At 34.9% G+C, this 23,701-nt stretch overlaps 1 protein-coding gene across 1 annotated transcript in view; it reads right to left on the bottom strand.

Moving 5' to 3' along the window:
* The window catches only part of LOC148939952 (uncharacterized), a 65,791-nt gene that overhangs the window by 3,883 nt on the left and 38,207 nt on the right, over window positions 1-23,701 (bottom strand). Inside the window, exons 3-4 of the mRNA XM_089105977.1 lie at window positions 14,857-14,986; window positions 7,944-8,189 (exon numbers count right to left, since the gene is read on the bottom strand). Coding sequence (XP_088962103.1) covers window positions 7,944-8,189; window positions 14,857-14,986 — 376 coding nt within the window. The remainder of the gene's footprint in view (window positions 1-7,943; window positions 8,190-14,856; window positions 14,987-23,701) is intronic.

The following is a 23,701-nucleotide window of genomic DNA, read 5'->3' on the forward strand; positions in this document are numbered from 1 at the left end:
TGAATCAGTATCACTTGAATTTATGCGTTTTGAATTTGCGAATTTATGCGTTGAATGTAATCATTCCGTCATTAAAAGGAAGTTACAATTATTTTGCAAGTTTTTCTAAGAGTTCGGATGCAGTAATTCAAAATACCTTCTGAGATTTTTTTATAACTTAGATTCACTGCTCATCTGCTCAAATTGAAAAAGCTGTATCGATTAGTTCAGTTCATTTTCTTTTATATTATTCAGTTCTTAAGCAACATGGAAGTTTATGTAAAAAAAAAAGAAGAAAAACCAGCTATATCCTCTTTTCTCACTTATATTAATTCTCCCCCCCCCCCCAAAAAAAGGAAATAAAAATACCAACTAATGGCCTTTAGCTACAACTACCTCAACAGAAACATCATGTTTTTTTCTGCTCCTCAGCGAAGTTCATAAAAAAAGTTTTTAGTTTTTTTTTCATTATCGTTTTTGACAATCACTCTGTAACATATTGAAAACATACTGAAGCTATAGAAAGCCAGATATCACGACAACAAAAATTGAACAAAACTGTAAAGCAAACCCAATGCGACTTGATGTTTCATAGCTAACTCAGCACTACGCCTGTGTAAATACATCCAACGGTTAAATTTCCAAATTGAGAATTCATTTTTGAAAGAAAATTAGCTGTTTAAAACTTGAATTTTGGCAAACATAAGTCGATCATAAGACACTGGTTAGGACTCCGTGCTCAGTGGATGAAAGATAGATAACACTTCGGAAAAAGGCCGAAGAATTAAAGAGGCCAAAAACTATTTTATTTGTGATCGCCCTGCCTGTATCAAACCTTAATTACAGCAATTGTTTTATTTTTCGTTTTGGTGTCAACTAAATGCAGTTGAGAAATTTAATAGACTAAAATCAATTCAGCTCACAGAAAAAAAAAACTATCCACTACTTCCAAAAACAATTCACTAACAACTTAAAAAAAAAACACAAAGCAACTTACTAGAACTTCCAAAATCAACCCATCATAGCTTAAAAAAAAAAATCCGGGAAAATTTCCCCAGAAACTCCAAAATTCTTGGAAAGAAAATTCACTACAAATCCTATTGAGAAATTACTAAGTTCCAAAAAAACTCATCACAACTTTTCAAAAAGTTGTGACAAACCACCAAAAATTCAAAAAGTGCCTGGAAACGTTCACTAACGCTACCTAATGGCTTTCAACTAGATGACACTTGATCCGATTAGTTAGGCAATTTGTTAGCTTCATCAAAGTTCTCATAAGCTTTGAAGGCAACTTTGACTACCATTATTCTGCGGCACTATTTTACATTACATTACGTTAAGCTTAATTAAAGCCAGGATTTAACTATCACATAGAATTCTATAAATCAAGTACCAATAAAATTTGGGCCCTTCTTATTCCTTAAAGTAGGTAGCATAATTTCATATTTGACATTTTGTGTTTTAACATATGTCTTCAACTTATGTTTTTTTACATACCAGCAAATTATATGAGGTAAGGCCTACAGTCGTGAGTCCTTTCTTTAGCATAATAACAAAATTTGACCTATTTTGTTTTATCAAACAGTCTTTCAGAACCTCCCTTAAAATAATAACAGGGGGAAGTTCTTCTTGTCTATTTGAAAGAGCGGTATTGTTAGCCTATCCGTATAAAAATATATGGTGCGCAGTCCCCTGCAGAAAATTATCTATTTTTTTAGGGGGAAGGGAAGAGAGAAGACCATATTGAGACTTCTAGGGGGGAAGGGCTACTAGATATATAACATAAAGAGTGCAAAAAAAGTAGGGAATCAGATGGATAAGTGTCAAAAAATTCTGTAGAAAATGCACCGTCGATTAGATATGTACGTACTTAAAACTCAGATACAAATGAGAAGCCATTGTAATAGCGCAGATCCTGTTGAAGCCATGGAGAAGGTAGGCAAAAATGAGCGTTTGTGCTCCCATCCCCTAGAACACCATAAATCAGAGGCAGCGCAATAGCGCTGCCTAATAAAAGAGCGATGTGGGCACAATGCATTTTTCTTTTTAGACAAGGGCAATTCGTATAAAAGAAGTTGTCACAGAAACTTCTAAAAGGGCTCATTCTATTGGAAATTGAAAGGGATAGTGCCCTTTTTAATACTCGAAAGTGATTGGAGGACAACCAACCCCTCTTCCACGCCCATAATTTTAACAAACAAATCCAATCAAAACTTTTAGATAGCCATTTTGTTCAGCGTAGATGAAAAGTTCAGAAATTATGTCCTGAGGATTACACAACCCCTTCCCACAGCCCTCAGGGCAAGGGTTGTCAGTTATGCCCTGGGGACATATTTGGTTTTTATAGAAGGGTGGTCGAATAAACTTTGGTGAGGGCTCATTGGATTAGTAATCAGAAGTTCTAGTGTCATTTTTAAGAGTCAAAGTGTTCGAAGGGCAGATACCTCCCCCCCCCCCACCAGACGTCGTATTTTCCCGAAATGCATATGATGGAAATCTCGAGATGGTCATTTGTTGTCGTAAGAACTTCTAAAAGAATTCGTTTGATTGGAAATTGCAAGGGCTAATACCCTTTTTAATAGTAAAAAGTTATACAGGGCAACAAGCCCCCCCCCCCCCCCCCAACGCCCATAATTACTAAAAACACGTCCAATAAAAATTTTAAGATTACCATTTTGTTCAGCGTAGTTAATGGGTCTGGAAACTATGCTTTTGAGAATGACAGCCTTCCCCCCCCCCCGTCCCGCAGTCCTCAGTGCAACGGTTGTAAACTACGCCCTGAGAGGTTGTCGTATAAACTTCGGAGGGTGATCGTATAAACTTCGGAGGGGGCTCATTGGATTAGAAATCAGAAGTTCTAGTCCCCTTTTTAAGAGTCAAAGTGATCAGAGGGCAGCTACCCTCCCCCACGTCATATTTTCCCCGAATACATCCGATATAAATTTTGAAATGGCCATTTATTGTCGTAGTAACTTTGAAAAGGGCTCATTCGATTGGAAATTTAAAGGGCTAGTGCCCTTTTCAAAAGTGATTCGAGGGCAAAATTTTAAGATTGCAATTTTGTTCAGCGTAGTTGAAAGGTCTAGAAATTATGTCTTTAAGAGATGACAACCCCCCAGTCCTCAGCGCAGGGTTTGTAAGTTATGCCCCAGGACTTTGGAGGGGGCTCAATGGATTGTAAATTAGAGGTTCCATTGCCCTTTTTAAAAGTCGAAGTGACCCGAGGATAGCCACTCCCCCCCCCCCCCAGGTCGTATTTTCCCCAAGTGTATGCGATAGAAATTTTAAGATAGCCATTTCTTCAAAAATAGTCAAAATATCATATAAAAAGGTCTTTGGGGTTGACACAATCCCCCGGATTCTGGGGGTAAGGGTTGTGAGTTATGCCCCAGGGGCATATAAGGTTTTTATGGAAGGGGTGGTCGTGTGAACTGTAGAAGAGGATCATTTGATTGGAAATGTATGGTTCCAGTTCCCTTTTAAGAGTCAAGACGTTATGTGTATACGGATTGTCAAAAGGGCGTTATTCAGGAATAACTGAGTATATTAATTTGGAAATACAGGAAATGATAAGGGAGATGATCAAAAAGGGAATGTTTGCATGCTATCAATACTAATACAACTACCACTGCCACTGCTACCACATTACTCCATTTACAATATTGAGAGGAAATTCGAACTAAATCAAAAGACACTATGTGCATGCACATTATCAAAAAAGCGTATTTCAAGAATTGACCTGGGTATTAAGTTGGAACTTTCAGAGAATGCTTCAAGGGGAAGATTATCTCACCAAAAGGCAATATGTGCACACTACTACTAATACTATTGTTACTGCTACATTGACTACTGCTACTACCTCTATGGTAACTACTTGTAAGGCTAAGAGCACTGAGATGAAAATTTCAAGAAGTATATGAACATACAGGTTTTTAAAAGGACATATCAGCAATGTCATAGCAATAGATAATTGTATTAAGTTTAAATTTCCAGGACTTGATGAGAGGGATTTTCTATTGACCAATAGGCAATATGGTAATATTATTGCTGCTACTAGTACTACCGCTATTACTATTAACACTATTACTAGTAATACCAATACTGCTACTCTGACTACTATTACAACCTTGCCTAAGGGTATGAAGGTGGAATTTTCATGAAATTTTGAGGGGGAAGGTGAATTGAATCACAACATTCCGTCTCTATGCAGGCTGTCAAAGGAGCGTAACAGCAATATTTTAGAAACAGTTTGGTGTGTGAAGTTAAAACTAACAGGGCTTGTTGTGAGGGATGTTGAACTAACCAAAAGAAAATATTTGCATCTTAATGTTACCGCTTCTACTCATGCTACACTACTGTTAGTATTATTATTACTTCCATTACTACTAATGCCGCTACAGCTTAGGCTACTACTATTAATTCTACTGCTACTACTACTACAACTGCTATTAAAACTAAGGGTATTAAGGCAAGAAATTTGGTATATATAGAAGCTATTTGGAACTAAATTGAAGCACACTATGCCCATACAGGTTGTTAAGCGGACGTATCAGATATGCTTCAGGAGCGGTTGATGGAATTAAGCTGAAACTTTCATCATGTGTTGCATTGGATGTTGAAGGAATCAAAGGTGCTATGCGCATACTGCTACTCATACCACTACAACTATTGCAACTACGCAAGCTAGGGGCATTAAGATGAAGCTATTAAGGAATATTTAGGCGGATGCTGAACTAAATCAAAACAAGATATGAGCATGTGGACTTCCAAAACGGTGACAAAGCAATATCTCAAGAACAACTTATATTATTAAGTTAGACCTTTAAGGGTAAGCGGTGGTGGATTTTGAACTATTGAGTAGGCACTATGTGTATACTTTTAATACTACCACTACAGATACTGTAACTAATGACGCTAAGGGTATTAAGGTGAAACTTTTAGGGAACGTTTAGAAGGAGTTTCAATTAAACGAAAATTAAAGTGTTTTTAAACTGTAAGCATGCAGGTTTTCAAAAGGGCATATAAGCAATACCATAGGCAGCACCATTCTATAACTACTAGAGATATTATTAAAACTTGTAAATGAGCTAATTCGATTCAAAATTAAAGTTAGAGCTTGGATGGCAAGCAGCCATTCTCTCAAGCCCATTCATTTTCCAAATACATCCAGTCAAAATTTAGAGACAGTCATTTTGTTCAGCATAGTAAAATGGTCCAGCATCTATGTCTTTAGGAATATTGGGCATGTCAACCCTCCACATTTATGCAATTGGCCCATTATACTTAAAAAATAAATGTTGCTTTAAACCTAGATCAAAATGCATTTTGTTTATGGTTGCCAATAACTTATCTCAGCAATATATTGAGAACGACTGCGTGTATTATGTTGAAACTTTCGGGGCTACTGCTATTACTACTTCTTCTCCCATGATTTAAATAAGTAAAAATAATTTAATAAGTTAAATAAAAGAATATTATTTGTGTCAGTATTAAAAATTGTTGAAAAAGTTTTTCCAACATACAAGACAGCAAGCCAAACTATAGATTCTTAAAAAAAAATAATCGAAAAGATATAAAATATTTTTTCCATCAAAAAGACTACGTCAATAAAAAACGAACAAAAATTAACTAAGAAAGTTTTTCCACAAAATAAGTTTTTCAAAAAAAATTAAGGAGCTTCATTAAGCCAAAAATGAGCAGAAATAAAGTCAAATGATCTTCCAACCGTAAAACTACCACAAATCGCTATAAATAAATAATTGAAACTCAAAACAAACAGAAATTACAATAAATAGTGGAAACAAACTCAAAACGAGCAAAAATTAACATGAGTAGGGTTGATAACCCTCATGCCTTCTCAAGACCAGAATATAATTTGCGCTTTACTGGAAACAAAATACGTTTTAAATGTTTTCCCTTTTTAACTTTAAGAAATACAAAATTATTAAAACTGTTAGGAATAAATATCATTACATGCAAATTAAACTGACAGTCCACGGTCATTTTTTTTTTCTTTTTTTTTTTTCAGTAAAGCGCAAATTATGTTATGGTATTGATAAGGCATGGGAGTTATTAGCCCTGCTCATGTTAATTTTTGCTCGTTTTGAGTTTGACTCGGCTATTTATTGTAATTTCTGTTTGTTTTAAGTTTCATTTATTTATTGATAGTGATCTATGGTAGTTTTACGCTTGGAAGATCATCTGACTTTATTTCTGCTCATTTTTGGCTAAATCGAGCTCTTTATTTTTTTTGAAAAACTTGTTTTGTGGAAAAAGTCTTTTAGATTAATTAACTAAGAAAGTCAAAGTGACCTGGTACTTTTATGGCAAAAATACCACGTCGCTTTCCCTGGATTAATTTCAACGTCTCTCTCAGCAGACTATCAACTTCTACTATTACCACTACTGCTGCTAATCACTCATTACAGCACCAAGCCTACAGAGGCCAATAATTTATTCAAAGCTTCGCCGTTCAACCCCTCCCATGAAGTTTCAATTTTCTTAAATACTTTCTTGTGACCTATTCCCATGCATATCCGCTTTTCGTTTGGCCATAGATAGATGTGTAAATTTATAGATAGATGGCGCAATTTTACTGAATTAAGCAATGAGGCATGGATGAAATTAACAAAATTAAAAGGAAATCAATAGCAAACTCTAAAATCAGGTAATTCAATTTGAATTTTCCTACACTGATCTCCTTATGCCTGAATAAAGCCTTCAAACAAATATATAGATATTTATTAGTTAAACTGAACTGATAATACATGAATTGAACATATAATTAGGTAAATTAAACTGATAATTCGATGTCTCTATAAGATAGTGGGAACTACAGCCAAGATACCCAAACCTTCATGGATTGAGTCATAGACTTCAAAATATGGTTCTCAAATGACTACAACCAAAAATTTTCTGAGCTTTGGAAAATTGATGTTTGATCGTCGTATGAGTTTTCAAATCTGTATTAATCCATAATATATGAGTATGAAAAATTTCTGGGTTGGTAAATTTCTTATATCTGTTATCGAATTTCCCCCTAGTCTCCCTCCTTTCTGAGGAATATTTTTGACTACGCCTATAATGTGGATGATCAGGTGTGACAGCTTGTTGCAGAACTTATTTAAAGGTAACATGAAAGAATCTGCTACCATAAAGGACGGGGGCTAGAGTCGGTAGAGTAATTGGTAGACTTGGGAGTCGGCAAATGGGCAAACAACAGCAGTCTTTAGGAGTTAATAAACTTCTGTGGGTGCAATCTTCCAGGCATCAATATGAAATTGACTACAACTAATTTAAACTATGGCTCTAGCTAATGACTAGTTTTATAGCCAAAAGAATCTTACAGGCTTAAGAACTTTACCCAACAACAAGGCCGTACCCAGGATTTTTTTTCGAGGCGGTTTTACTCCAAAAAATCTTCGGGAGGGGGGGGGGGTTACACAAAAAGAAACTAAAAAAGTCATAAAAAATTTCTTTATATCCATTTTTGATATGTTTTTACGACTCAGACAAACATTTCAGGGGGGGGTGGGGTTCAAACCCCCCTAAGCCCTCCTCTTGGTACGGCCTTGCCCAGCAAGGATTATTACAAAAACCCTGCCACAAATATTAGCGAGAATTATCCAAATATCCTTTTTTTCTTCTGCTTCCAATTAGGATGGAAGTAAGTGAATTACTTTTGCCAAAAGGGAGAAAATGACTTTTGTTCTACACTTTCGGCTCTTTTTACTTTCATTTTTGTAATTTTTGTTATACTATATGCTTACTTTATTGGTTTTTGATTAGCATTAAATTATAAGGATTTAGTATTAAACACAATCTGTATTTGTTTTGGACATTCTAGTTCCGCTGGTTAACACTGCATTGCCAGAGCTGGTCGTAATCTTTAATTTCAATCACTTCGGTGCCAAGGCACCAATGATCCCTGTTTAGTTTCCTACTTTATTCGGATTATTATTTACCTCTGTGTAAGTTAAGTTAATAGGTTCATCTGTACTTGATGGTGAAAGACTATGATCATCCCTATAATAACCTGACTTTACATCAGCAACAGCTGAGTCTGGAGTTTCATTCTGAAAGTTGCTTCTCAGTTCTGAATTGGCAGGTGAAGAGGCAGGCGATGGTCTTGCAGTGACGCCGGCAATGCACAGTGTGGCAGCTATTTCTAGTAGACTTGCAGTTCTTCTTGGAGGTAGAATAACTTCCCCCTGTAAAATAGATAGCATAAGAATATAGTGAATATCAATAATCTTTAATTTGAAAATTATAAAATCAGAGTTACTCGCAGGACTTTATATGGCACATAGCAGGGCCATATCCTTTCATGCACTTTTTGAACTTGCATTTTGTAAAACAGAAAGACAATGAATCGCCACTGTCACCCATTTCGTGCAAAACGGACAGGTACAAGCTGGGTTTTGTACGGTCTTATGTTTAAATATCAACGTTCAAATGTCCTTTTTGCATTTTAAATCATCATATCCTTGCAAGATTAACTATTCGAGTTATTCCTGTTCTATTGTTCTTTTCTTTTGACTGTGTTTTATACTCGTAGATAATTGTGTCTTGATGAAGACATTTTTTTATTTATTCTTTTGACTAGAGTTCGGTCATTTTTCAGCTATTTTTCTTACTGACTACTATGCCCTAATGTAACATTAATGCTTGCGAAAGACGATTTAAAAACAGAGTTTATTTCATGTTATCTTGCAGCTTCAGTAAAGAGCAAATTATACTGTAGCATCAACAGAGGATTTAAATTGGCGGAAACCCCTCTTATACAGGATAATTTCAGCAAGTTTTTTAGCCTGTAAATTGGTACCTTCTGTCCATTTTTTTTTTTTTTTTTTTTAATAAAAATGCAATTTTCAACTACATTAGCACATTTCTTTTTAATCCAAAACCCAAAGCTACATTTGTTGACAATAGCCAAGGCATCAATATAAAATTTAATAGCTCTATTATGACGTCTCTTTTCTCAGATAACATTTCCAATCGCAGACAACTTTTCTTTTCAAGGGGTTAAGCGCTTTCTATCATGGATATACACAGCTTTGCACCTTCAAAAATGTCTCCTGTGGCCCCAACATATTCTCTTGTAATTCCGAGCCTGTGATGAATTTTCGTTCCATGCCTCTAGTCTTATCTCCTTGCCTCCATAATTGGTGTACACGAGAAAACATAGTACACAGTCCCTTTTTTCTAGCTGGCAAAGAATCAAAGAATAAAAATTGGAAAGCAAAAGAAATATATTAAAAAGCTGGCGCTGGCACTCTCTTTTGAGAGTTACACTTGGTTTGAACTGGACGCTGTAAATCAGATGAAAAGGTACATCTGCTGTAAATCAACATGATTCATTAACATTGGTTCTTGACTGGAAAAGATTCGTGCGTTGAACAACGTTGGCTAAGAATAATGTCGGACCCTATGAGTAATTTAAAAAAAATATATTAGGAATAGCAATTTACTTTTCGCCACTGATGTCGGGATTTCCATTTTCCAAAAAAGGGAAGGACGGTGTAACAGCTGCATTTTTATCTTATTTCAAACATAATTTCATATTTGATAGTTTCAAGGTTTACAAGTACACAAGCAATCCCGTATGCCTCCAGAATAAAACCATAGAATAAGAACTGGAAAAAAATACGTTAAATAACGAGCAATCTCTTTTGTAACTTACAATGGGTTTGAACTAGACGCTGTAAATCAGATGAAAAGCTACAACTACTGTAAAGCAACACGACTCAATAACGATGATTATTGACTAAAAAGACGCTTAAGATAATTAAGGTTGAAATAATGAGACATAAATTAATTAAATAAGGAAACAAAACTTTAAAAATAAAAAATTGGAATATCATATATGAAATTTAGAAATTATTCTCTGGTGTGCACCTAAACGTCACGACGCGCCTTAAACTTTAAATTTAGAATTACACAGAAGGTCATTTCTATGCTTCCAGAATAGTTGATCATAGTTGATGCAACTATGCACTTTTTTCAATTCCCGGGGCCCTTAATCTAGCTTTTTCAAATCCTTTGAGGCATGGCAACCGAATTCTGAGGGTATGTGACTCAATTTCTGGATACGATATTATATTATGTAATGATGTAATACGAAAACCACAGAGAAAATGTAAAAATAATAGTGAGGGGATTTTTATTACAATCATAATAAAGGAGGAGGGAACAATATTTGACAATCCACTTGAGCCATCAAAAGGTTAATCCCTGTTCTAAAGAACGACCTCAAAGTTCTCGTTTATCAATTGTATGGTATAAAATACGTAGTGAGTGATGATTCAAATAAGGGGGTAGGGAACTCTATTTGACGACCCTATTTGAACCCTATTTATACTAGAGTCATCCAAGGGTTAAACCTTGTCTAGATAATATGTTCTTTTCTAGCCTTTTTAGGCATTTGAGATGCCCCAAACAAATACTGATATCGAAGCACCGAAGTCCAACTATTTTTTCAATTGAAAAAAGGAGACAAAACACTTTTAGGGAAAACGCTTTCTTTTTATGCTATTCAATTAGAATGGTAAAAATGTGTTTTAAGTCCAAATGTTTCTGGCGACCTAAACTATTTCAATGTGAAGAGACAGCATCCGGGAACTTCCGCATTTCCGAAGAGATGACCACCAAGTCATATCAAAGTGGGGGAAACTTAAGTGTCACATTCTTTAAAAAAAGTAATGACTTAAATTTAAAATAAGTTTCGGATTGTCTACTGGCGGTTAACAACTTAGTAAGTATTTGTATTGTAAGTAAGTATATTTAGTTGTGGAATTATATTGCACTATTATATAACTTTATTTGTGGCCTATATTATTTTAATTATAGTATTTATTATTTTTTATATTAGTGCTACTTTTAATAATTTGATTGTCTATATTAAAGGAAAGAGATGGGGGGAGAGAGATAGAAAGGGGGAGAAAAACAACGCGAGGATAAATTATATATCATTATGGACCAGCTTGTAAGAGCTTGTAAGAACTTGTAAGAAGATATTTTTGGAAAATGAGGTGTAATGGATGAACAGAGAAACGGCTGGGTGAATAGGAGCAAAAATCAGATATAAAAGTGTAGACAACAAACGATTCGACCCCCCCCCCTCGCCAATTCTTTGTTTTTACTTACTTATTACAACTGCTTTTCAACAGTAAAAAAGACAAAAGAAAATATGATGCGTGAGTGCTTTCAATGTTAAAAAAATATAACGATTCAAAAGGGATTTTTAGAACTGTTTTGCTAATGTTGTCATAAAAAGGTATTTTTCTTGTACAACGATTTTCCTATGAAAAACACACAAAAAAAGAAGCTAAAAATGTGTTTCAATAGGTTGTATATACTAGGAATTACAGGATTCAAAAACTGAAATCACTTTCTTGAAAGTTTTTCGGACTAAGCGATTCATTTTCTAAAACTCAATGCCTAACATGTAAAAGTGGTATCTTCGGTGTAACAATTAAATGCGGTGTTTAATTAGGTTTTTAATTAGGTGTTGTTTACCTTTAAAACTGGTATCTGGCAACATAAGCATTATACAAGGGCCTGGACTTCCAAATTCAATTATGATTATTTTTAAAAGCTTACTTTGGTAGAAAATGAAAACAACAACATTATTTCAAACATTTTCGTTTTGCTTTATTGCTCTCATTTTACGTTTCTTTGCTATTATGGATTCGCAGCATTTGATTGGAGATCATGTGTTTTTGTATTATGGTTCCACCTTACCATCACATTTTTAATGTATTTTTTTCCAAAAGTATTACGAAAGGAAAAGGTAGGACGAGAGTTGTCAAATAGAAATGGATAAATAAAATATCTAAAGCCGAATTGGCCTACCAAGACAAAACAAAGAAATAAATCTGGAGACGACAAACTTTCGTCTATGACCAGTATGAAGAAAAAGAAGAAAACAATCGGTGCTTTCACATTAGATGGGCCTTTTGAAAAAGTCAAGTTTGGTTAATGCTAATGAGATAAAATAAAATAGGATGAATATATAATAATTTAGAGACAAATTTGGGCTATATACTTACACATTAGTGGGGGTGGGGAGGGGTGAGGGGTCAAAGCATTGCATATATTTAATACGTAACCTAACCTAACCTGGGTACCTCCCCCCCCCCAAAAAAAAAAAAAAAAAAAAAAAAACACCAAAGAACAACGCTTTAAATATCTTAAAACCACGCTATACAATATATTTCTCTACTGCGGTGTATTGAATCATCTCGTAAAAACAGGTTTTTCATTGCGTCCCTCCCGTTTGACTGTAGCATCTCTTGTTGGACTTCTTTAGAGGGGCCCATATAATGCGAAAGAACCAAACATTCAAACGAATATTTCGCCCCCTGTACAACAAGGTATCTTCAGCATTAAAATAAGCGAGAGAGAAAAAAAACTACTAGAACCTAAAACCATATGAATATAAATAAAAAAAGTTGAAGCTAGAACAACCCAAATAATATATTATATATATATATATATATACGATTAATATTCACATATACAATTAGCCAGCTACTTCCATGAACAAACAAAAGCAACTGGCAAAAATAAGATTATAAATTTTAAATGAACTTAAGTATTCTGTCGAGAAATAATTCTTCGGTTAGCATCCAATGCTGCCAATCTTGGTTTTAATTATTGGTTTTAAGATTGGCCAATGTTGGCCAATCTTAATTTAATTTACCCCTTTGGAGTTTTTTCAAGACTTTGTTTTTGATTATGGGTTCATTTTTTTAAATAATGTCATAAATAGAATCAATATTTAAATTTCCAGTGTCCGTATTAATTGCCAAATCTGCGAAACCTGCGAAAATGTTTTTTTTTTTTTTCTAATGCTTCCCTATCCCATTGCATAAAACCTTTATCATTGGAAATGGCCGTTGCTTCCTCGAATTGTACAAAATGGCCGGGATGAAAAAAAAATATGTTCCGCTAAAGCCAAAACAAAAGTGTCGGGAGACTATTATCTATTGAATTTCAGTGCTCAATAATTGTTCCACAATCCACAAACTGTTTGTGGGTTCAACCGATGTAAAATTTATCATACGAGCAAAGAATGCTATATACTTTACTCGTTAAAATGCTAACAGTTCTATCTTGTAAAATTTTAATGTGTTGTCCTTATATCACAGTAAAGACTTACTACGGATTCATGATTTCATTGTGCCTGATCTTTATAAATAACCAATCAATTAAAAAATACTTACCTATTATGCGGCAAACACTCGCTATACTTTACCCCATCCCACTAATGTGCAAATATATAGCCCAAATTTGTTTTTAAAGTATTATATTTTCATCATGTTTTGTGATATTTCATTAGGATTGAACGTCGAAGAATCCAGGTTCTAATCAACTAAAGCACTTGAGTGTTTGCCGTATAATACGCAAATACCGTTGAAACCCCCTAAAAAGAATAAAAGAGCACATCATATACACGGAAAGAAGAGGGGATTCGAATCTGGCCGTCCCCCCAACACATAAAATCTTGCATAATTTTAAACTTAGCTGTCTCAATCACTTTGCTTGTTTAATATATTTCTCTTCCCCCCCCCCCAACAAAAAAAAACACACACACAACAAAAACAAACTAACAAACGTATGCTCCTCTAAAATAGATTCCTGTATATATGTCTAGAGTTATCACTTGTCAAATCATATAAATCAATGAATTTAGTAAGCAATCACTATTTCCCCTCCAACCTTAAAAGAGTACTTCAGTTTTGAATATTTCCTCTCTAAGAAATATTTGGCTCTGAACTACCCTTATTTCTTAGTAGAAAATGTAAACTTTACTGAGAAATAATCTAAAATTACAGAAAAACAAATTTAAACGACATTCATTAAAAGATATGATACTGCTTAAGTTTTCTTTTATGCTTGTCAGGGTGGTATATTTGTGTGAATTAACTTAAAAAAACAAGTTTTTTTTTACTGAAAGTAAGGAGCGACATTAAAACTTAAAACAAACAGAAATTATTCCGTTATGAAAGGGGTTGTCCCCTCCTCAACGCCTCGCTCTTTACGCTGAAGTTTGACTTTCTCACAACTCTATTTTTTAAACAATAAAAAACTTTAGCGTAAAGAGCAAGGCGTTGAGGAGGGGACAGCCCCTACTGGATCGATACGATCACCCCTGGGGAAATAAAAAAAAAACAAAAAAACACGCATCCGTGATCCTTCTTCTGACAAAAAATACAAAATTCCACATTTTTGAAGGTAGAACCTTGAAACTTCCGCAGTAGGGTTTCTGATACGCTGAATCCGATGGTGTGATTTTCATTAAAGTTCTATGACTTTTTGGGGTTGTTTCCCCCTTTCTTCGAAAATAAGGCAAATTTTCAGAGGCACGTAACTTTTGATGGATTAAACTAAACTTAATGAAACTTATATATTTGAAATCAGCATAAAAATATGATTCTATTGATGTATCTATGGGTGTCAAAATTCCGGTTTTTAGAGTTTCGGTTACTATTGAGCCGGGTCCCTCCTTACTTACAGTTTGTTACCACGAACTGTTTGATTATAATTTAACCGAAGAAATAATGGTACTTGCCGGTTACTGGAAACACACCCAAAAAGTGATGTTAGGTTAATCGTAATGAAAAATAACAAAACATGATAATAAATTATAATTTAGAAACGAAATTACGGAAACCTAACCCAACTTAACCTAACCTAACCCCCACCCTTATTTTAATGTGTAAATATATAGCCCAAATTATACAAGTCCAACACATCCATCACTTGTTTTCGTACTTACGAAACCGGTTTTCCGAGATGTAACCTGAGTGTAATTCTTGGATCTGTTACCAATAACCGACAAGTACCGAAATAATTAAAAAATTTCCCCCGTACTTGATAAATAAACTGGAGTAGTAGTTTCATATCTTCATAAGTGACTTCGGGAAGAAGAACGGTTACATCATTGGCTTGTGCATCTGCTAATAAGGCAGCCAACAATGGTGACATACTGGCTAGAACGATCCTGAAAAGAAGTTACTCATTTTAGTTGTTTTATGTGACAGCTTATTACAGAATAAAAAGGATGGATGATTATTGAAAATTATCTCCTACGTCAAGGTCAGGAATAGGTGACACCAAAATCAAACTGGACTTAACTAATCTGTGAATAGGAAAAAAGATCAACGAAACTCATTCCATCGATAATTTATTACACTTCATTACTTAATCAATGCCATCTGAAGTTCTTCCTTGCGTCAGATATTTGGAATATCATAGTCAGATGTGTCATCTATCAGAGAATACCCCTCCCCACAATATGTTCAGTCAGTCAATAAACAAACTCAATCTATAAATTTGCGACGTAAAGCGTGTTTTATTTGATGACCATGTATTTTTACCGTGTATCGTAATTTTATTTAGATGAAAGATCAGAATTACCAACCAGCAGGTAAAACCCTGTTCTCTCTACCCTCCAAATGTGTAGACTAGTGACGAGTCTGGCCACAATTTCCGATTTATATTTCCCAGAAGCGCGTACACCCTCCGAGGAATTCATAGTGGTGATTCGATTGACACTTAAGTAATCATTTTCACTCCTCCCCCCCTCCCCAAGCTGAAAAAAATGCCAAAAGATGTTACTAGAACGTCTATCAAGCTCAAATCTCCCTTCAACCATAAAAAAAAACTCTGAGGTTGATTACGCAAAATAGTTGCCGTTCAATTTGTATCTGGCAGCCCCCTTACACCCGGCGATGTTATCGAAAGGATAAAAACGTGTCTGATTCCCCCCTTTCTGCTTCTCAAAAACCCATCGAAATCGTATGCAAAAGTGAACTTTCTTTAAAGGAAAGAGTGCCCAGGTGCAACCACAAGCTGGACTTCTACCAAAGTAGGCAGAGGAAGCCATTCACGAAAATTTAGGGGAGGGGAGTGGGTGAAATCTTTTTCCAAAATTTAGTGGGGGAACTCTGTTATTTTCTTTTTTCCAATGGAATAGAAACAAAAAAGCATTTTTGAAGAAAAAACACAAACTACGTGTTTTCAAAATCTTAAGGGGGTAGCGAAATCTAGGGAAAAGTACGCCCCCCCCCCCCCCCCCCAAATATGCGCTACTGAAATTAGGATATTCTCTAATTACTTCCCTCAACTGGCTTTATCATGTTAATCATTTTCCTGGTGAAATTTCTTGACACACTTTTTCCCGCTTCATGAAATTACTTCCCAGCCCTTTTCTCCCATCACTAAGCTTTTAAATCGTAAAACGCTTAAGATATGGGCGTTTGATTTGGATTTCTTTTCCGCTAAAATGCCACCGAGAATCTGTCTTCATCTTAATGAGTTGAACTTTCATTGGCATTGAATCGATATTAACAGATAATAGCCGAGCATTACGATTTTTAATTGATTTCTCCTGTGCCGTGTGCTGATTCCGTTGACAAAATAAAGACAGCAGATACGGAATGATGGTAAAAATCTTGACCATTACAATCAAAATATTTTCAAATGAAAAAAGGGTGCTTATGTATTACACGAGAAACACTCGAGAAGTGAAATTTGGTTAACGCTAATAAAATAAAACAAAATATGATGAAAATATAATACTTTATTAGCAAAATTGTGAAAACTACAACTTAGAATTATGTGCCCAGACCGCAGAAATGTCCTTAAGAATCGCATTGAAATAAGTTCTGCCTTTACTGCTACCCGCCACATGTACTATGTTGAGTATAATTTCAAATGATGGCGGGATGTACCTCGGTGCCGTTTATCCCTCCACTTTGTGAGACACTATATTCTATCACTATGTACTGCTAACTAACCGGTTATTGTTCTATCTGATCTTCGCAATCCAAGTTCTCGAAAATTTATCTGATTTTCGCGATCCGAATTCTCGAGTGTTTATCTGATCTTCGCGATCCAAGTTCTTGAGTTTTTCTCGTATAATCCATAAGTACCAAAAAAAAGTTTTTGCAATTAAGATTTAAAACTGCTAGGGTTGAGGAGAGTAATCTGAAAACGGCTGGCTCTTCGTTAGGTCTTGAGTGGGAATACGTCAACACTGCGGTTGTGTTAGACGCACTGGTCAAATGTTATGTCACATAAGATACGGGGGGGCAAGAACATTTTTAAATTTTTTGAAATTAAAAAAAATCCTTGGAAAAATTCTAGTACTTGTCGGTTATTGGAAACGCACTCAAGAAGCGAAGTTAGGTTCATCCTAATGAAAAATAACAAAACCTGATGATAAAATAATACTTTAGAAACAAAATTATGGAAACATAACCCACCCCTAATGTGCAAATTATACAAGTTTAGAATCTTTTTTATATCTTGGTGTACCTTATGGACCAACTTTAGCTCTATGCCGTGCTTCTATTTCTAAAGCAGTTAAAAGTAGAATAGCGTCTAGTTTCGGGGCAGTAATTTGTCTTCGCGATCTTTTTTCTCGGAAATCACTGGCTCGGGTATATAATACAGTCGCTTTGCCTCAAATTTTAATTTTTTCATCGCTTCTCCCGTTTTTTAGAATTAGTAATATTGCACATGTAAAAACCACATTTTTCAATTTTTCTAAGTTCCTTTGCCGCTTTTCTAAATCTGAATCAAATACTTTTTTAATGAATACATATAAAATAAAAAAACCCTGTTGATGTTTTGGAGAAAAAGCAAAAGAAATTTTTATCCAAATTATATGTGTTTTTTCTCATAAGTTATATAGAGCTGCGCACGAAGCTTAATTTATTTTATTTGATTTAATTTTTGAATGAAGTGTTAATTTGTGAAGTGTTAATTTTAAGTGTTACCTTATTATATATTGAATGAAGTGTTAATTTGTGTGGTAATTTTGATTGAAGGCCTTTGCGTACTTGTTGTTATATAGTTTAAAATAATTTTATGGCCTGTTGATTAGCGGTTATTATCTTTATTTATTTTTTTACTCTTCGTATTCGGAGGAAATAAAAAGTTTGAATTGAATTGAATGCATTGTATCATCCATCACTTCTTTTTGTAGCTAAGAAACCGGTTTCTTGAGATAATTCTTGAATGTGTTTCCAATAACCGAAGAGTACTAAAATTCTTTTAGAAATTTAACCATCTTCGATGGAAAAAAAACGGAAGAAACCTAAAAATTAAGTGATTTTTTTAGCTTACGCGTGTTTAACTATTTCGCACAATCAGCAGTTTCTTTACAACATTACCGCAGAAAAATTTATATTTTGCGACTTTTGACACACTAATCTTAACACACTTTTGAAATATCAATAAAAATTACCGGCTGAAATACAACAATTTGGCAAACCGTTTCTTTTGCTAGGGCAAAAAAATAAGCACATCAATTAAAATAATAGTTACGTCAAAAAATGGCAATAAAAAAGGATCTTTTTAGTCAGTTGCTAAGAGACTAGCTGAGCAGTAGACACTAAAGAGATTCTATACAATTCTCTTTTTAATTACTGTAGAAAAAACTAGTTTTTTCACATGAAACTAGAGAGCTAGGTTAAAACTTAAAATGAGAAGAAATTACACTATACAAGAGCTGGCTGCCGCTTTCCTTAAACTTCTTTATGCAATAATTTAACCTGCACTTTCTTAAAATTACACAAAAAACTAGATTTTGAATTTGAGTAAAGAGCGACATTAGAACATAATGACTGAGGAAATATCCTCCTCAGTCCCTCCCTCTTTATACTAAAGTTTGACTAATACTTTATTGAGACAATTTTAAAGTGCGACAAAACGTAGCCAGGTGGAGAGTAGCCAGAGGGCAGTAAATAGAGCTAAGCATTCTATTGATGATTGATTGTGAAAGTATTTGAACAGAAAATTTGAATAAAATATGTAAGAACTGACGTTTCCCGTGAGAACTGCTAATTACGCAATATAAGAGAAGCTGCCATCCCCTCTGTAGTTTATCCATGTTCCAAGCTTAGTTCAAGTATATTCCTACATAGGAAGGGGGGTTAGGGGTTAAGGAAATTGGGTGAAAATCACAACACGCTGGGAAAAAGCGATAAAAAACTTAAAAAAAATGCTATACGTGTATTCCTGTACTAATATCCCATGAATTGTATTGCATTAAACATAATTAACACAGTTTTTTTTTTTTTTTTTTTTTTTTTTTTTTTTTTTTAATGAGGCTTTTTTTTGTATGTTTCTCAGAGTTCCAAATTTGAACAAAAATTTTTCGTTGATATGACTGAATTTGTAGACACAATATAAATGGCAAAAATACGAAAATTATAAGAGATTAACGAGGTTAAAATCAGGCTTGTTAATTGGAGATTGGCAGGTGGCCTAGATTATTCCCTATAGATTTTTTGTTCTTTCCTCTGCATTTTGAAAAATACTTATTTTTAGTATTTTTACTAAATTTTTTAACAAGAAAATTGCCCCTATAAATTTGGAGAAGCCATTTATCCCCCCCCCCCTTACATTTCTTGAATTGATGACCCTGATTAGCATCCCGACTTTGTGAAAAATATCAAGAAGATAATAAGCTGATTATTAAATTGACCTCATTTGAGACCAGACGACGACCAAAAAAGCCAAAAAGTTTGTTTTTTTTTCAATGGAGATATAATTTATACATGAAACTAAGAGAGGAAAGAAAATAATAAATGAAAAATAAATAAAAAAGGTGAGAAAACGAGGATTTTGTCAGCCAGTGGCAAAACATGAAGACATAATTTATTCATAAAACATAAGGTATAGCCTATATAAGATATAATTATATAAGATAAATATATAAGATATAATTCATTATATAAAATATAATTTATTCACAAAAAATCACCAAAAAAGCATTATTGAAGCATTATGATTATTGTTTTATTAATCTAAATATCTGATATCCCTTAGGTGAATCTCGCAGAAAGAGTAAAATACAATGGGAGCATCCGCTGTTTCAATACCTGTTTGATCCAATACATTCCAGCCTGTTCCTTTTCCCCCAATAATCTTTAAAATTTGCGATTTGTCTCACAGTTCCTAATATACGGTGCACATAATTCGTCCGTTTTCTTACATTATTCCGGCCACATCTCCTCCCCCAACGTGACAATATATTTCATTGGGAAGGTGGAAAATCAAACATAATAACTATTTTTCTGGAAACAAGGGGTTGTTCACTTTCAAAATGTTTGTACACTTTGCGGTGCGTGGCACGTCTGTTAGGAGTTTGCCGCACTCGGCCACAGGTGTACTTGGTGGGAGATGTATGCTACGGCTGTAAAAATCACAAACCTGAATTGTACGAATAGCTTGTAATTTGTGCAGGTTTTGTCTTTTGAATTTGTTCTGGGGTTGGGCCCTTACCTCAATCCCAATATAAAAGCAAAAAAAGTAATGCCTAAGAGAACCCATAGAATTCCCTTCGCATATACTCTTGGCAAATGTTGTGCCATGCTTAGCAACTTCATTAAACAAATGTCACAAACTTTGTCAAATAAACATATTTCGTTTTGATTAATATTAAATAAAAAAAAAAAGTTTTTTTTAACTGAAAGTAAGGAACGACGTTAAAACTTAAAACGAACAGAAATTATTCCATATATGAAAGGGGCTGTCCCCTCCTCAAAGCCTCGCTCTTTACGCTAAAGTTTTTATTGTTTAAAAAAAATTAAGAGTTGTGAGAAAGTCAAATTTTAGCGTAAAGAGCGAGGCGTTGAGGAGGGGACAGCCCCTTTCAAATATGGAATAATTTCTGTTCGTTTTAAGTTTTAACGTCGTTCCTTACTTTCAGTTAAAAAAATTGTTTTTTCTTTTTTTATTTTTGAACGTTTTTGAATTAATGCAGGCTTTGATTTTGGCTCACCGTACATGAATAATTAAAACAAAATTTGCATATTAATTCTACTTTTATTTGGTTAAATCGCATTCTCGAAACTTGTTTAATTTTATTTACGAACGTTTTTATTAGTAATAAATATACGTAACTTACGAATTAACTTACGTAACGAACTTCTATATTCATATATTTTTAATACGTATATTAGGGGGCTCACCCCCTAGTCAATACCTCGCTCTTTAAGTTGTGTTCCAATTCTTTAAAAATGACCCCTTAATCACAAAGGCCGTTATTGAGAATAAATAGCTCTTATGAAAGTACTAAAAAATCTTTGGCTTAAAGAGCGAGGTATTGACTAGAGGGTGAACCCAATCATACACGTAATATTTTCTGTTCGTTTTAAGTTTTGATGTTACTCCTTATTTTCAGTTGGAAAACTTTTTTATATTTAATTTCTGACCTTTTTTTAAATAATGCTGGGAAATCCGGCCCCCCCCTTGCATAGCAATTTCCCTTCCCCCATGAAAACTTCCTTCATGGAAAGATCCTCCCAAATAACCCCCGACCTACCCACCCCCCTACTACAAGAAAAAATCCCCCCTGAAAACGTCTGTATACTTCCTAATAACCAATACTATATGATAACATTGGGTAAAGTTCATAACTTTCAGCCCTCCCCCCCCCGGGGACTTCGGGGGATTAAGTCATCCTAAACATGGGCGTAGGCAGCATCTTCTGTAGAGGGGGGCAGCCACTTCTGTGATGGAGGGGGGAGGGGTTTTACTAATACCTCCCGAGGTCCTTTGAATATAGATCTTTAGAAACTAGTCATTCTATATTTCACTAAAACTCGGCCTTTAACATTTTCCATGTTCTATTTTTCCTGCAACAGTATAACATAAGAGACCCACTATCCTACTTCCAATTTCCAGAAAACATAAACACCACAAAAGCAATTTGACACAAATCACATTATGGTTGGATAACAGCTTCTTCTAAGAATTCAACTCAAAAGTTTACAGATGGGCAAAATTAAATATCAAAATTGGTATAGGGGAGACCGGCCCACCTTTAGCCAAAGCAAACAGTTTCAATATAAAAACCTATAGGGCTTCTGGGGGATTTTAAAAGCTCTGACAGATAGCAGTATATGTTTATAAAATGTCTGACCTTAATTAATACTTTTACCAAAAATATCAGATTGGATCAGGTTTTATGGTGATGAACTCTAGAATTTTGTTAAATTTTGTCTTAAAGTCTACGCCTAATTACGAATACTAGAAAACTCGCGTTGTAAACTCACATTGTATTCTCTTATTATTTGCCTATTTTTGGCAGCTTCCGAGACGTGCCATCTTCACCAGTCTGCTGTTAGTATTTTTTCATCCTGTGGGATAGTGAACTCCCATGTTCGGCCACAATACCCAGGGTAAATTCGGCATGCCGTACCAAGGTGTCCAAAAGTGGGCTATGCTTGTAAAAGCTGTGTAAACAGCATATTTAAAGGTTGAAGGCAAGCTTAAAACCCAAAACTGTGTTAAACCCAGAACAGTAGGTGAAATGAAGTTATATATTTTCCTGTTAAATTTCATTCCAAATAAAATGATTAACAGTAAAACAGAAGAGAAAAGAAAGAAAGGCGGCTTTGGTCCAGAAGAAAATAAAATAGCAGTTTTTTCTGTCTTATTCTACAAGAAGTCAGTTGGATTCTCTGGGTAGCTAGAGGAACGCTGCAAGACTACATAAAAAAAAGTTGAGAAGCTGAATATCCCTCTAAAAAGTCTGGACCTGAATTTCTTTACACCCTGTTACAACACATGCTAAATATTTAAAGAGGAACAAGAAAAAAAAACTAAAAACTTACTTGAAAACGATAGCTGATATGCTTTCGACTGTATTCCCCTAGAAGCGTGTAAATTTGCATACACTTGTGCCATTATTAGGAGCATAAAAGTGCCGGATAACGGAACTGCAAAGGCAGTGGAGACAGTGGAGGAACTACAGGTAGAGATTGGTACCGTGGTTTTATGGATTGCCTTAAAACTCTATCAGTAAGAACGCCAAAAAGTACAAGCCTATGACGGACAACTGCTTTCAACTGTCAGTGTAGGAGCTTTCTTTAACAACCTGGAGCGAGGCCTATATAATCACGTGTTCAGACCACAAGACATTTGGAATTTTGACGAATCAGGTCTGAAAAAATCCGCAAGCCTGGTAAAATCATTGCAGAGCAAGGCCAGAAGTAGGTAGGGAAGGTCACGTCAGCAGAAAGAGGTCAGTTGACCATGATTTGTGCTAGTGTTAATGTGTTGGGAACACAGTCCCTCCTCTACCTATTTTCCCACAAGAACAGTGTCTGGAAATTTTACTCAAGGTAGCTTTACCAGGAACCATCACGATCAGCTCAGAAAATACTTCTTGCTGGATGACTGCCTCTCACTTTTTGCTTTACTTGCAGCATTTTATCAATCAACTCAAACCCAAAAAATCAACAGGAAAAAAAATATGAAAAACTCACAAGTGCTCACTGAAACCCCCACGAAAGAATGCATTATTACTAGGATAAAAGATGTATCTGCCAAAAAGCCCAAGTCCTGGAACAGAAGAAAGTCAGACAAGTGAAACGACTAAAAAGCAAAAGGCGTGTCTCTGGCAACAAGAGTTACAGTTAGAGTGACGATTCTGACGTAGATGATCCTGTATACAACAACTCTTCAGACCCCAGCATAGACATTGAAGACAAGCCCCCTACCAGCAACTTTTAATTTGACACTGAGAAAGTCAAGGCTGGTGATAAAATTCTGATTGAACTGAAGAGCAAGAAAGGGAATTCTGTTCACAATATTATCATTATCAAAAAGTAGCAACTGAAGAACTTAAGATCTACTTTTGAAAGAAGACTGGAGCAAGAAAAGTTGCGCTAACTGGCAAGACGGATAGTGTCTTAAA

The sequence above is a fragment of the Artemia sp. Qi Xiang Cuo genome, chromosome 20 (genome assembly GCF_049724085.1).
Source record: "Artemia sp. Qi Xiang Cuo chromosome 20, ASM4972408v1, whole genome shotgun sequence".
NCBI lineage: Eukaryota > Metazoa > Arthropoda > Branchiopoda > Anostraca > Artemiidae > Artemia > Artemia sp. Qi Xiang Cuo.